Source organism: Peromyscus eremicus, chromosome 7 (genome assembly GCF_949786415.1).
Source record: "Peromyscus eremicus chromosome 7, PerEre_H2_v1, whole genome shotgun sequence".
In the NCBI taxonomy this organism is placed as follows: domain Eukaryota; kingdom Metazoa; phylum Chordata; class Mammalia; order Rodentia; family Cricetidae; genus Peromyscus; species Peromyscus eremicus.
Genome location: NC_081422.1, coordinates 5,784,452 through 5,800,566, shown reverse-complemented (window position 1 = coordinate 5,800,566; position 16,115 = coordinate 5,784,452). Strand labels below are relative to the sequence as shown.

Here is a 16,115-nt window from a genome sequence, read left to right as displayed (position 1 = left end):
TGCTTATGTGAGACACATGTAAGTGAGATCATGAGATTTTTCCATGCCAGTTTTATTTCATGTAGCATGAAGTTCATCATGCTTTTGCAGTGATCATCTCCTTTCTTATTAAAGCCAAGTATCATTTCATCATGTACGCATAGTTCACATGTGAATTTTTCTCTTTCTACTTTAACATTTCACAGCTGTTGAATATGTTCAATTAAAGAAATGTCCGATGAACTTCTGTCATCAACATGTGATCCTGTCAAATGCTCAGACAAAGCCTGCAGTAAGAGGCCATATTTAACCCACAGTCACTACTCAGAGCTGCTCTTACAGAAGCCCAAATGGAGCTTGTTCAGCTCTGTGCACTAGGCAAACACACAGTGAGTTTTAAAAGCAAAAGAACTAACTTTACTGAAGTAGATAGGGGACGCACAATATGATCTCTGCTTTCTTTACATCGTTACAGACAGAAGTGCAGCCAAAATAAGAGCTTTTATTGGAGGCTTTAGAAGGAAGGGAATTCTTTCATTATATGGAAGAAATGATGGCTAGAATACAGATATCCTATACTGGCATTTTTTTGGATTACTGTCTCATGTGAACTCTCTTAATAGACAAGGAAAAATATGAGACTGTAGAGAGGGCTCAGTAGTTCGGAGTGCTTGATGCTCTTGTAAAGGACACAAGCTCAGTTTCCAGCTCCCATGTTGAAAAGCTCACAATCACCTGTAACTCCACCTTCAGTGGATCTAACAACTTCTCCTGGACTCTTTGGGCACTCAGTCTTATATGGGAAACACACACAAAGACTCAGTAAAAAGAAAAAGACAACAGAAAAATACATAATTATAAGATATGGTACAGGGATTCTCAATTGATTTGGTAGCTATCCAGTTGATTTAAGAAGGAAGAGGAGATGAATCCCGTGGTTAATAAAGGTTTCCATGCAGAAGATAAACCAAATGTAGAGGCAGAAACCACGAATCTTCAGGTGATGTTATTCTTCAAATACAGATGCCATCAACAAACGATTTTGTGTGAACTGGGGAAAAAAGCTACTACTATTTACTTCTCCTTTACAAGAAAATATTGTATCTTCAGTGGTTTACACAGTAACATAAACTCACCCAGATTGTAGTACTTGACATTGTCTCCCAGTGTGACTTTTGTCAGGTCCTTCAAAGTGTCATTTGCATCAATGATGCTCTGAGCTTTGGATGCATGCCAGAACGCCATGAATCTTGCAATGAATGATGCTGCAAAGATTGCCAGCATCCCAAAATCAAGCATATTCCATAACTCAAATAAGTACTCTTTGGGGCCTTGAGTCCAAATTTCTTTACATTCAGCCCATATCATGCCTGCAGCAGTAAAGGATTAATATATCAGCTCAATTTCATTCTAACTTATCTCTTCCATGAAGACAAAACAATTGGAAAGGTCTCACCTGATATTCACAGCTCTGTAAATTTCCCCTACCTTCCTCTCCAGTCACAATTTTCCCACCCCCAGAAACCCAGTCCAACAATATCACCACGTTACCTGAAAACAATCAAATGAAATTAATCAAGAATCTCAAGTGAAAAAATGCCACATTGATCTTTTATTTCTAATCATGGAAAAATACTTAAGATGTTCTTTTTAATATCCTAAGCACAACATACCTACATACTCAAAACAGAAGTGCTCACATTTTCACAATGAAATTATACAGATATTTGATATAATATCTTATAAATTATTGTGGGTTACAGATCATGGGAACTACCTGCCGGCATCCAACCACAGAACCTTCCTTGACCATGAGCCTTGTCTACTGTCTACTGTCTTCTGAAAACCACCTCCACTTTTCCTACTGTGTGCCCCTGTAGACAAAGACTGAGGAACACATAGGACTTCTCTGATGGGGACTTTGACTCAAAGATTAATGGTCTTGCCATACTTCTCTTAGTCTGAATGAAAGTTTGGACACATCTAACCAAAGATGCCTCCCTTCCATTTCCAACCCTCAGGGCTTAGTACGCACCAGGTTTGAGAGCCCTTTCCCCTCCCTCCACATTTTTTTTTCTCACAAGGATATTCTCCTTAATAAAATTACACGTCTTTCAACGTAAATATTGTTTGTTTAGTTTTTCCATGTGTGTCTTGAGGAACCAGAACACTATCATCAAGTGAAATTCAAAAGTTTAAATGGCATGCAATCTGTGAACAAATTTAAAACGAGCATCTTGAAAGGCTAGAGGAAATTACAGTAGCTGATTGCATCACTGCACTAACAGTGATTGACTTTTTGATAAATTATTAACAATATTTCATGGTTTTCCAAAACCTTAGTGCAGCACTTACGAGCATTGGTTGTGAGATTCTGCTTCTGCAATAATTGGCTGCGGACTCAGTATAGTGTTTAGACTTTCTAGAATGTAGATTGCTAAATGAGAATGCAACATTTACCTACTTTACAAGACCACAATGTAAAAATGAAATGATATGTGTAAAACATAGAGCATGGTGCTGGCATTTGTGATAAACTGTGACAAACACTTTGAGCACTTGCTTCTTCGATTTACTTGTAACTTTCATGTACCCTCTTTCTTAACTTGAAGGATATTACTGGATTAAAAAGAAGTTAAAAATGCTGTCCTGTCTGACACCCCATCCCCTGCTAGAGCCCTGTGCAAAAACACAATCCACCTGCTCATTCAAGTCTTCTCTCACAAAGAACTTCCTTCACAGACTTAGAAGCAGGCCTCTCCCCTAACCTTCAGCATCTCTTGCCCCAGTTCCCACATCCATCTCATGTCTATCACAGAGCATGCTAGTCCAGTGGCTGAGCAGCCCTGCCAAATGAAGAAAATGCCATGGTCATTACTCTTGTTAGGTAATTTCAGGTTAAGGGGACATTAGCATTGACTTATAAGTTTATAACAGGAAATAGTGCAAGATTCACATTCACACCAAAACATTGAACAGGATGGGAAAATCTGAAGACATCTATGTTCTTGGTGTGATCTCCAAGTTTTCCCAACTTTAACAAAGATTACAATGATTCAGAGTAATGTATAGGAACTAAGGGGACACTGGAACTCACACAGTCCAGTCATTTTGAAACTGTCTCTTTCTTCTCATACCTTTGCTCCACCTTTTTTTCTGGTACAAATGGCATCGTGCTGCATCTGACAAGCTACAGCTAACACTCAGAGCTGTTCAGGAAGTGTGCGTGTCCAGTTCCCTCTATGCTGATCCCACCCTCTGGGTTGCTGCTTAAGGACCTTTGAAATTGTCCACATCTAGTCTGGCTTCTCCCCCATGCAGGAGAGTTCTCCATAGGGACCACACTGCCTAAACAGTGCTGGGTTGAGTGACTTCCTACTTCTAAGGGAGACTTGCTCTGTTGCCAGCTTGTGAGGACCATCTCTTCAAAGAGAGTGTGCTGGTTCTATTTCTGTTCTCTAGAGCAGTGGAGAGTGTGCAGCTCCCTCTGCACTGATCTTCTCTAACGAGCAACGCACTTGTGTGCTCATTGCGTTCGCTCTCCTCCAGCAGAGCCATGCTTACCTGTGAAACTAAGGCAGCTTGAACTTCATCGCCCTGCTTGCCCCTACTTCAGGTTTATTCCACCTTCTTCTCTAAGTGACCCCCCCACCAATGGAATAAGCCTCAAATTATAATATTGAACCCCTCCTTCCCATCCCCTTCAGTGATGAAAAGTAAACTCCCCCAAGTCCTCTGAGGACCACTGTGTGGGGTCACTCACACTCGTTTGTCATTCTCGAAGCCATGATCTCCACAGCAGAGCAATGACAACCCCGACCCTGCTCTCACCCTGTTCGAGTCAACCCAGGACTGCTTGTGCTTTCTCAGCAGCTCACTGTGGGTGACAAACGACAAATGATCCTCGGACTTCTGAACACGAAGCCCCTCACACACAACCCCTGCCCTGAGTTCCTGGCAGACCCCGCATCAACACCGGTTTGCAGTTACTCTGCCTGGCCACAATCTCTTGGAATATCAGTTCTGCTCTTTGGCTTTTCAAATCTTCATCAAATGAAAATCACACAGATTTGCTTGCTGTTAAAAACAACAAAACAAAAACATGTCTTTTCCACCAACACTATAAAACATCTGGCCTGTGACCTACATAGCCAATTTCTCATTAATATTTCTAGAAGCTTCTGTGAGTTTCTTGCAAGAACAAAAATACAAGAAAATAGATCGTAGAGTCAGAGGCTGAGCCAGGAACCCACATAGTCTACATGGACACAGCTGTCTCTTTGATTTAATTTTGTTTTTCTCTTCAAATAAACATTGTAAGATAATTTCTAAAGTAAAACACATAAGTTGTCAGAGCGGTTCTTCCATGGAAAATGTTTTTGTTCATAACATTAAAGATATTTAATATTCTCAGCTTTGGTTTCTCATTGAAAAAGTATCTAAGTCTATACTAAAAATTATATATTACAGGAAGAATAATTTTTGATAAAGAATGAAATGAGCATTCATTATCTCTAATACTATCAATAAAATTTATTTTCTTTTCAAAATTATGTCTTGTATTTAAAGATATATCTCTTATCTAATAGGAAATGCTTACCATATATAAAAAAACAGATAATACCTAATGAAAAGTTTAGTAATTATCTGAGACTCTGAGCCTGTCCAACGCTCCAATTCCTTATTGTATATTTTACTTATACTAATTTATTAAAAAAAAAAACTCAGAGCTCTTAGTGTAATAAGATAGAGGCTATAAAACAGCATTTACTCTTAAGTCATAGAACAGAGATAGAATACATCTCTTCCAGTTTTGTCAATTAAATTAGAAAAGAAAGAGTTAAAGAAAAGGCAGGTTCTGCCATGTGTCCCAGATCAGCATTACTTTAGTAAAACCAAGGGAAAACTATGAAATCAAGTGCTTTAGAAGTTTTCAATAATTCAGTAGCTGTTGAATTACCTTACAAAGGTAAAAATAAGCATACTGCAATTGTTATACTACTTCCTAATATTTCAGCTGGTCATCCATTGGGCTCAAATGTGAAGAAGCCCAGAAGACACGGATGCCCTAGAAGTGACATAAACTTCAGGCATTTCTCTGGGTGACTAAGAGGGACAGCTGATAGAGCAGACCTAACAGACTGTGGGAGGTTCTATACCAAGAGCCTTTGCGTCTTCTCTTCATACTCCACACAGTTCCAGAGGGAATTTAATACAGCCATGGCCTTAAGAGTCATGTGAAAATGAAGAATTTCTGGAAATTTATCTATGGCCAGACTTATTCCAGGAGTCATTCTCCATATGACTCAGTTGACATTTATCCCTGGAAATGCTAGGACATTTCATAATTAACCATGAATTTAACAAGCAGTTTTTCATGGTCCCCATTCTAACCCTGGGCATCTCTGTCCCCCCACCCCCTAGAGGACAGTAACCACCTTCTAATACACAACACTCCCTGTAAACACATAACAATTACCAAGTTATTTGCAGTTTAACCTTTAAGCCACTCCCAGGTCCTCTCCCACAGATGCTGAACTCAGGTAACTCTTGTCATTAGGTTCACTGCAGTTGGGCCCAGCCTCTGGGCTCACCCCGCCACCTTCAGCTTCCCTCTACCTCAAAACCACTGAGACATTTCTGAAATGCGCTCTGACCCATCAGCAGCAGCCACTGGAAATCACCCTCTGACCATTTCACCACCCACTTCTATCACCCACATCCACGAAGCCCCCAGACACCAGCCAGGAGGAGTTCACAATATTTCAAGTGGTCCAGTCTTATTGTAGTTCCTCATCTCAACACCTGATGCTCCCATGCCTCTGTGTCCGTATCCCCCAAATGCTTGGTCTGGTTAGCATGTCTTTATCCTCAAAGCCTTAATTAAAGGTGCCATTGATATTTAGGAAGGACTTTCCTGCTCCTTCTGCATCCTACCTCATTAATATTTAAATGCCCAATCTGTGCTTCTGTAGTATCTTAACGAGTCCTCAATTATAGCATTTTTCATGAATGAGATTTAACTATTGACTTTTTTATTTGTTACCCAGATTACTTCCTTGAATGGAAAGACTACATCCCACTCAACTTAGTATCCTTATTTCCCAATGACAGCTCAATAGCTGTTGAATGTGTTTATTCATAAATATCCAAGAGAGATATTTTTCTCACATGCATTGTATTTAGTGACAATTCACAGGTGTAAGTGGATTCTAAAGACAAATCAAACCCTATAGTGCTTCAAACTGAATTCCTCATCTTTCACAAGCTACCTGAGGAAGTGAGTTACTTAATGCCCACATAATTCAATAAAATAGATGTTATTACATATAGAAGATTGGATATCTGAGAGGCTGTGTGGCCTGATGTATTGTAAGGGCTTTGAACAATTCCTGGTACATAATAAATTTTCAATCAAAATGAGTGGCTCCTAGTTTTAGTTTCTCTTAAATCCCAACATAAAATAACTCAGTTGTTTTCAAGCTTGAAATCAAAGCCATCCCAAACTGCACATGGGAGGTTGTCCTTATTGGTGGTGGGTTTGATTAATGGTATACTGCTGGTTTTCTTCCTTTTGGGGAGAGGGAATACAATTATCATAGGGCATATGAGGAGACTGATGTTGGTAATAAGGGCACCATAGCAACTGTGTAAGATCACAAAGAAAGTCACGGTGCATGGAACACTGTTTCCTACTGCATACATTTGTATAACTGATAGTGTGGGAGAATCAGCATGATTCAGTCCAACTGCTAAGGCTGCAAAAAGGAACAAGACAGAAAATCAGTCTTTACCTATTACCCAGGATATAATGAGCATCTCCATCCATGAGAAGCAGGATGTTTTCATCCTGAACAGCTGTCTTGCATTATCTGTGCTGGTTTCATTAGGGAGGAGCTTGGTGCCTTCAAATCTGTCAGCTGCATTCATGACGAGCAGCCCGAGGAAAATGGTGAAGGAAGCTGCATGTGCTACAAACTTCATGAATGGTCCACGCATTATCTTCCCAATCTGCCACAACACACATCAACAGAAAAATCTTTTTTTTTTTTTTTTTTTGAAAAATAATTCTTCTGATTAGGAAAAGATCAGAAAAGGAAAGATGAAAGAAAGAAGAAAAAGCTACTACTTTTTAGTTTAACCCGGTTTGTCAAAAGTATGATTGTTTTTCATAGAAGAAGTACTGTTAAGTATGCCAGCCTTAAATTCTTGAAATGATCTATACCTCAAGTTTCAGATCTACTCTTCAAGCTGGTTGTGGATGTCAATAAAATAAAAACAAATTTTGACATTTATCAAACGTTTATTGTATGCTAAGTAGTATGAAACCTGGGGCCTATGCAGGGTCCCTTGGCTCGGCATGGGAGGAGGGGACTGGACCTACCTGGACTGAGTCCACCAGGTTGATCTCAGTCTGTGGGGAAGGCTTTGCCCTGGAGGAGATTGGAATGGGGGGCGGGCTGGGGGGAAGGTGAGGGGGGCGGGAGGGGGGAGAACAAGGGAATCTGTGGCTGATATGTAGAACTAAATTGTATTGCAAAATAAAAATTAAAAAAAAAAAAAGATAAGGCTGTCTTGGCTCTTCACCAGAAAAATCTTAATAATGTTCTCTCTCTCTCTCTCTCTCTCTCTCTCTCTCTCTCTCTCTCTCTCTCTCTCTCTCACACACACACACACACACACACACACACACACACACACACACAACATCTGCATATTTCTTTTCTTTTTTTTTTTTTTTTGAGACAGGGTTTCTCTGTGTAGCTTTGCGCCTTTCCTGGAACTCACTTGGTAGCCCAGGCTGGCCTTGAACTCACAGAGATCCGCCTTGCTCTGCCTCCCAAGTGCTGGGATTAAAGGCGTGCGCCACCACCGCCCGGCAACATCTGCATATTTCAATGCTCTCCTAAAATAGCCATATATATTTTTTTATGATTAGTAACAGAACAATCATTTTTATGTTGTTGTAAAATTTTGGTCATGTTCTTCTACTTCTGATGTTTCTAATAATTGAAAACTAATTTCACAATCAAGAATTTTTAAACTCTTAGGCTGGAGAGATGGCCCAGTGTGTTAAGCAACAATTAAAGAGTGTTTGCTGCTCTTCCAGAAGACCGAAATCTATATCCCGACACCCTCATTGGGTGGCTCACAACCACCTGTAACTCCATCTTAGGGGATCCGATGCCATCTTCTGATCTTCTTCAGGCACTCACTCATACATGTCAGACTCACAAATGCACACAGATGCATACATAAAATAAATCTTTTAGGAAAAGAACACTTAAATTCTTGAGGTGTGGCTGGAGAGATGGCTCAGAGGTTAAGAGCACTGACTGCTCTTCCAGAGGTCCTGAGTTCAATTCCCAGCACCCACATGGTGGCTCACAACCATCTGTAATGAGATCTGGCACCCTCTTCTGTATACATAATAAATAAATCTTTAAAAAAAAAAATTCTTGAGGTGTTGTTAATGTTGGTTCAAATGCAGAGGACACCATCAGCACACTCATAAGGAGCAAACTCATTTAGTGAGCCTAAGCATGGAAGAAGCAGCAGTGAAAACATTAAGCAAGTCTGCATTATAAAGCGTAGACCCTGAGTTTTGTCTCCTGCGTGATTCACTGACAAACATGGAGCTCAGGCTTGGGATGATGCCAATGTCTTGTGGATACTGTCAGGGCATAAAAGTCGTGAAGATCAACACAATGTCTCCCTGGAGGACAGGACACATTGGAGCCACAGGCTCAAAGGTCACTGACTTTAAAGTTCAGCATTTGGGGATCAGGCTTCAGCTTCATCATTTTGTTTTCTGGGTGACAAAGAGTACATTTCTTGCCTAATGTGAAAACTGAATGCTTCCTACGATAGGAAGATAGATGATAAAACCTACTATGTCACTGCATTATTGGATTAATTTCTGTCTGAAATGTGGCCTTGGCAGTGAGAGAGTCTAGGTTATACCTCAAGGCTCTGGACATCCTCTAAAATGATGAATGAAACCCATTAAAATCAGGGATAAGCATACATAATACACAATGATACATCTGTTAAAATGTGATAAAACCCATAATTTTTACATATTGAAAAAAAATTAAAAGTTTGGTGATTTTTAAAGCAAGCAGACAAATGAAAGCAAAAAAAAAAAAAAAAAAAAAAAAAAAAAAAGAGCAACTTTCCAGGAGGTTAAAGCAGTATATTTGAATCCTTATATCCTTTATTATTACAGGAAACTGAACAGGCTCTGGCTATGTAGCCTTGAGTTGGGATAGCCTTGAGTTGGGATACTCTAGCCTCTGCCATTGACTGCTAAACTCATAGGCACGTGTACAGTTGGCTGTATCTCTCTTTAAAATGAGGAGATTTGGGTATGTCTCAATGAAATTTAAGAATTGAGCAGTTATTTTAGAAAATTTTGTCATCCATATTTTGGGATATGAATAAATTTATAATATATAGCTATAGATAGAAGTATTTTATTGAGTAAGTTGCCAAAAATTCAATAGCTTAGCTAATTATTGAATTAAATACATTAAAATAAACACACTCAAGTTCTTAAGTTGCATCACTAAGTCATTTATTTGTGTTCTTTCTGATTGTTTAAACATTAATGTAGACGATTAGGGCTATAAACTTCCCCTTTAAAACTGCTTCCCCTGCCTTTAAATAGTTGTGTTTTTTTGTTTTTGTTTTTGTTTTTTTTGTAATGAGCTAGAAGGGATGGTACAGTTAGCATTCACAGACAACACCACACACCAGTCATGAAGGCAGCAAGAATGATGGGAAAGAACATGGAGGTGAAGGCCTGTAGTGTTTATGAGGCAGCTTTAGACCACCTCTTCTTAGTAGACATGGTTGGAGACAGAGAGACCCACCAGCTGACCCCTGACTGGCCTTGTTATTTACTTTGCTTTACTAGCCAGGCTGTTGACCAGGGTTTGCTTAGAGCTATATCTATTATGCTGTACAAAAAAATTAGATCCAAGTGGATCAAAGACCTCACTCTGAAATGTGAGACCCTAGAACTGCTAGAAGGAAACATTGACAGTAACCTACAAGACTCAGGTATAAGAAAGAACTTTCTGAACATGACTGTATTAGCCAAGTATTTAAGGCCAACAACTGACAACTGGGACTTAAACAAGGTTCTCTACAGCTTATGGAACAATTAAGTAAAGAGCAACCCACAGAACTGGAGAGAGTCTTTGCCAGCTATATACATGACAAAGGATTAATATCCAGAATATACAAAGAACTCGGTAAGCAGAGTCAAGGAAACAAATAAGTAGCATTACATTGACTAAGCAGGCTGTGTTCATGTATTTAGGAATACATACAACAATTAATAAAAAAGACAAATTTGAAGGAGAGTAATGAGGGGCGTATGGAATTGTTTGGAGAGAGGAAAAAGCAAAGGGAAATGAGTTATTATAATCTCAGAAAGTCTTTTAAAAATATTTTTAAATGGGCTAGGGATCTAAAGTGTTCTCCATATTAGAAATGGCTAAGAAGTATCTCAAAAAGTGTTTATCACCTTAGCAATTAGAGAAATGGAAATTTAAAAAAATTTGGAGATTTCATCTCACCTCAGTCAAAATAACTAAAATTAGCAAAAATACAATAAATGCTAGCGAGGTTGTAGAGAAAGAGAAACTCTCATTCTCTGTAGATGGAGGTGAAGACTTGTGTAGCCTCTTTGGAAATCAGTATGTAGAACCCTCAAAACACTAAAAATAAATCTACCATATGGCTCAGGTTGGCACACCACTCCTTGGCATATGCCCAATGTGGTGAGATATTGTGTATCCTAATAAACTTGCCTGAGAATCAGAGGACAGAGCCAGCCACTAGATCAGACATAGAGGTCAGGCAGTGGTGGCACACACCCTTAATCCTATCACTAGGGAGGCAGAGATCTGTCTGGATCTCTGTGAGTTCAAGGCCACAATGGAAACAGAGCCAGGCAGTGGTGGCACATGCCTTTAATCCAAGTACTGGAAAGCACACACACACCTTTAATCCCAGGAAGTGATGTCTGGGCAGAGAAAGGCATATAAGGTGTGAGGAAACAGGAACTCACTCTTTTTAGGCTGAGGATTTTTTAGAGGTAAGAACTAGTGGCTGGCTGTCCTGTTTCTCAGATCTTTTAGCTTTCACCCTGACATCTGGCTCTGGGTTTTTATATTATAAGACCTTTTAAGATTTGTATTATATCTGGTGCCCAACGTGGGGCATGAATTCATGAACTCATGAAAAAGCCGCTTGCCTGAGGCTCAGGCTCGAGCTACATGGAGCCAGAATCTCCATCCTGACTGGGCCTGGAGTCCTTAACCCACTGGCTAAGTTTCTGTTGCAGCCTCTCTGTAGCAAACTCCCCAGGCTCAGGCTCCAAACACCCCAGAATCAGTTGCTTTTGCATGTTCTCCAGTGCAGAAAGCTGGCTTTTGGGCTTCTGTTCTCACCTGGTGGGTTTTGGCTTTCCTTGGGCCCCTTCCTCAGGCTGCTGCCACACCGTCATCTGAATTGTCTTTATCAGAAGATTTGGTGAGTCAGTTAAGATTTCTTAAAGGGAGAAATTAGGTAAAAGAAAGTTTTTCCCATATTAAAAAATGGGAAACATTTTTACAATGGATAGGATATGGTCTCTGTTTGATAATACAATTGAAAGTGGAACAATTAAATGAGAGGATAATTAATGTAGATGGTATTTATGTAACATCAATTATAAATATTATTTGTTTGATCATTTTGTTTTATTTTAAAAAGTTGGTTAATATGAGTGCCAAGATAAAAGTTTTAAAAATGCTTGTTAAAACAGATCATAGAGATATTCAGACCCAGACAGAAGAATTTAAAGGTGGACCAATCTCAGCACTACATTATATGGTTACAGAGGAATAGCCTAAGGCTTTCAAGCAGCCAAATTTAATCTATCCAGTAACCCACAGGAACTGCCAAATGCTCAAGGTTGTATAAGAGCTGATTGAACTCCTGTGAAAATGTTAGATTTGAGGAGATTCAAAGAAGCATATGGTATGCATTCCCCATTTGTGAATCAGATGTTAAACTGGTGGTCAACTTGTAATAGAATTATCCCTCAAGACTGGAGAGATTTGGTTACAGCTGTCCTAGAAGCTGGTCCACAATTGCAATGGAGGACCTGGTGGAAGGATGAGGCTAAGGCCATTGAACAATGAAGTAGGGCTAGAGGTACGGAAATCTCCCATGATCAGCTTGTTGGAGAGGGAGATTATGCTAATATAGAAAGGCAATCTCAATATGATGACCACATCCTAGCTTTATGCCAAATTGCAGCCTTGAATGCTTGGGGCAGAATGAAGAAGTAGGAAAGAAAATTGAGCCATTTACAAATGTTATACAGGGCCCAAAAGAAACCTTCACCAATTTCTTACAAAGGCTGTCTTCAGCAGTAAATAGAATGATATCAAATTCAGAAGCTAGACAGATAATAATTAAATATCTGACTTTTAAAAATGATAATGTACAATGCAAAAGAATAATTAAGCCATTAAAGGCAAGCTCAGCACCCTTGGAGGAATGGATCTGAGATATAATTAATATTGAATCTCATGACCATAATGATACTCGGTTAGAAGAGGTGATTTCCAGAGGTTTGAAGAAAAATAGTAATGTCAGATTATGGTGATATTTTATTTGTACTGAAATGTGATTTTATTTGTATGTTAATAAATAAAGTTGCCTGGGGGTCAGAACTAATAGCAAGCCATAGCAGAAGCTGGGCGGTGGTGGTGCATGCCTTTAATCCCAGCACTTAGTAGGCAGAGCTAGGAAGATCTCTGTGTGTTCAAGGATACATCCAGCATTGGAGACACAGGCCTTTAATCTCAATATCAACCATAGAAGACCTGGAGGTCTGTACAGACAGGCAGTGACGAGGCAGTCATGTGGTTGGGTTTACAACCAATGAGAAGGCAGAACAGAAAGTCTTTATAAAGACAGACACACAGGAAGAAGATCTCTTTCAGAGAGGTAGGACCACCAGGATAGTGAAGGGTAAGGTTTTTAGCTCTTAGCTATTGCTCTGACCTCTTGGCTTTTATCTCTGTATTGGCTCTGTGTTTCTTATTTAATAAGATGGTTGGTTACTTCTACATCAGATGTTTTAAATGTGGTAAACAAGGTCACCTAAAAAGGGACTGTAAATAGGATGTTCCTAGAAACAATGTTTTTTTCAAAGAATAATCCCAACAGAATGCCCCTCCCTGCTGGAGTGTGCAGAAGGTGTGGCAAAGGCAGATATTGGACTAATAAATGTAGATCAACAAGGGACAGACAAGGTAATCCTTTGCCTTTGCTATCAGGAAACTCCCTGACAGGCCTCTGGCAGGCCCCCATGACAAATTCAGTTCAGTCTTTTCATGCCATCATGGGTGAAACCCATTCTCAGAGCAATTTAAGAACCTATTACAAAAAACCATACTGCTCAGGGTGATAGAACAGCTATAGAAGAGAGAACAAAATATTCAGGAGAAACAATAAAGCCAATTTTTTGGCAAACTTCTATAAATGAACAAAGACCAAAATTAAAAATACAGACAAATGACATTATCACTGAAGGTCTTGTAAATGACATTATCACTGAAGGTCTTGTAAATGACATTATCACTGAAGGTCTTGTTGACACAGGTGTGGACATAACAATAATTACATCCGGAATCTTGGCAAGCAAATTGGCCTCTTCAGGAAGTAGATGTTCAGCTTTTAAGGATTGGAACATTATCTCAAGTAAAACAGAGTGCACGATGGGTCAAATGTATCGGGCCAGGAGGACAAGAAAAGAAAATTAAAGCCACATAGAGTTATGAATCTATGGGGCCATGACTTATTGCAACAATGAAATACTCAGATTAACATTCCTTCAATCTCAGAAACAAACCATAAACTAACATATGGTTCTGGGGAAAAATATTAGAAGGTATTAAAAAAAGCAGTCACCGACCATCCAGACTGTACAAGAACAGAGCACAACAGTTGCTGATCTTTCAAAGACACCAACAGCCCTGCCTTTAAAATGGTTAACAGACAAGCCTGTATGGGTTCAGAAATGGCCTTTAATAACAGAGAAACTACAGGCCTTAGAACAGCTGGTACAAGAGCAGTTGAATGCTCAGTATATTGAAGAATCAACCAGCCCTTGGAATTCTCCTGTAATTGTTATTAAAAAGAAATCTGGTAAGTGGATATTGGTAACAGATCTAAGAGCTATTAACAAGGTAATTCAGTCACTGGGCTCTCTACAATTTGGAATTCCTTTGCCTACTCTGTTACCAAAAGGTTGGTCTCTTATAGTTACCAATTTAAAAGACTGTTTCTTATCAATACCCTTACATGAAAAATACAGAGAAAAATTTACTTTCACAGTGCCTGCTTATAATTCTCAGCCTGTTAAGAGATATCAATGGATGGTTAACCCAGAGGGAATGTTAAATAGCCCAACACTGTGCCAATATTTTGTATGACAGCTGTTGGAAGTAATATGTAAACAATTTTCTCAGTCTATAGTTTACCATTTCATGGATGACATTTTACTAGCTGATTCAAATGTAGATAGTTTAGAATGTTTGAAGAAGTAAAGAAAAATTTGCCTTGTTGGGGATTACAAATTGCTCTTGAAAAGATACAAAGAGGAGATTCTATTAATTATTTAGGATATAAAAGAGGTCTACAAAAAATAAACCCCAAAAGGTACAAATTGGAGATATCAATTATGGACTGTTAATGACTTTCAAAGATTATTAGGAGACATTTCCAATCTATGGGCCATTATTGGGGTAAAAAATGATGAACTGAGTAATTTGTTCAAAACCTTATAGGGTGACAAGGACTTAAACAGTCCAAGAGAATTACTAGCTGAAGCTGAGAAAGAATTGGCCTTGATGGAAAAGAAAATACAGGATGCACATGTGGATTGTTTGGATCCAAAGTCTGATTACATTTTGATTATTTTACCCTCTAAGCATTCTCCTACAGGAACTTTAATTCAGAGGGAAGATATTACATTGGAATGGACATTTCTACCAAATAAATAGTAAAAACTTAAAAATTTATATGGAAAAGATCTCTGACTTGATTTTAAAAGGAAAATTGAGACTTCTTCAATTAGCAGGAATAGACCCAGCAGAAATTGTAGTAACTTTAACTAAGGATGAAATTGAAAAATTATGGGCAGAAAGTGAACCTTGGCAATGAGCTTGCATTAATTTTTGGGGAAAGATTAATAGCAAATATCCCAAAGAGATAAAATTCAACTTATAAAGATAGCTAACAGGATCATGCCTTGCATTGTACAGGAAACACCAATATCTGGAGACCCTACACTTTATACAGATGCAAATCAAAAAGGAAAGGCAGATTACAAATCAGAAAATTTAAGTAAAGTGGTTCAAAGTCCTCATAATTCTGTCCAAAAATCAGAATTATATGCCATTCTGATGCTATTAATGGATTTTTTGGAACCTCTCAACATAGTTATTGACTCTCAGCATGCTGAAAGAGTGGTCTTACATATTGAAACTGCTGAATTTATCTCTGATGAGTCATAATTAACTTTGTTATTTATTCAGTTACAAGAAATAATCAGGAATAGAAATCATACCTTATAAATAACTCACATCTAATCCCACATGGGTCTACCAGGCCCTCTAACACAAAGTAATGATGAGATTAATAAACTCTTGATAGGAAATGTGCTGGAGGCTTCAGAATTTCATAAAAACATCATGTAAATAGTAAGAGTTTAAAAATTGATTTTTCCATTATCTGGCAACAATCCAAGGAAATTATAAGAAAATGTCCTACTTGTTCTTTATACAATCAAACTCCACTACCAGCAGGATGCAACCCAAAGGGTACTCAGAGAATAAAATCTGGCAGATGGATGTGTTTCATTTTGAAGAATTTGGAAAATTGAAATATGTACACCACACCAATGATACCTATTCAGGATTTCAATGGGCAACTGCTCTGTGTTCTGAAAGAGCTGATTCTGTAATCAAGCATTTGCTAGATGTTATGGCCATAATGGGTATACCTGCACAAATTAAAACTGCCAATGCTTTAGCATATGTCTCTGGTAAAATGAAACAGTTTTTTGT

General features: G+C 38.7%; 1 protein-coding gene across 1 annotated transcript in view; it reads right to left on the bottom strand.

The window, feature by feature from the left end:
- Trpc6 (transient receptor potential cation channel subfamily C member 6) overlaps positions 1 to 16,115 on the bottom strand; it is a 116,769-nt gene that overhangs the window by 17,568 nt on the left and 83,086 nt on the right. Inside the window, exons 5-6 of the mRNA XM_059267216.1 lie at positions 6,774 to 6,990; positions 1,116 to 1,349 (exon numbers count right to left, since the gene is read on the bottom strand). Coding sequence (XP_059123199.1) covers positions 1,116 to 1,349; positions 6,774 to 6,990 — 451 coding nt within the window. The remainder of the gene's footprint in view (positions 1 to 1,115; positions 1,350 to 6,773; positions 6,991 to 16,115) is intronic.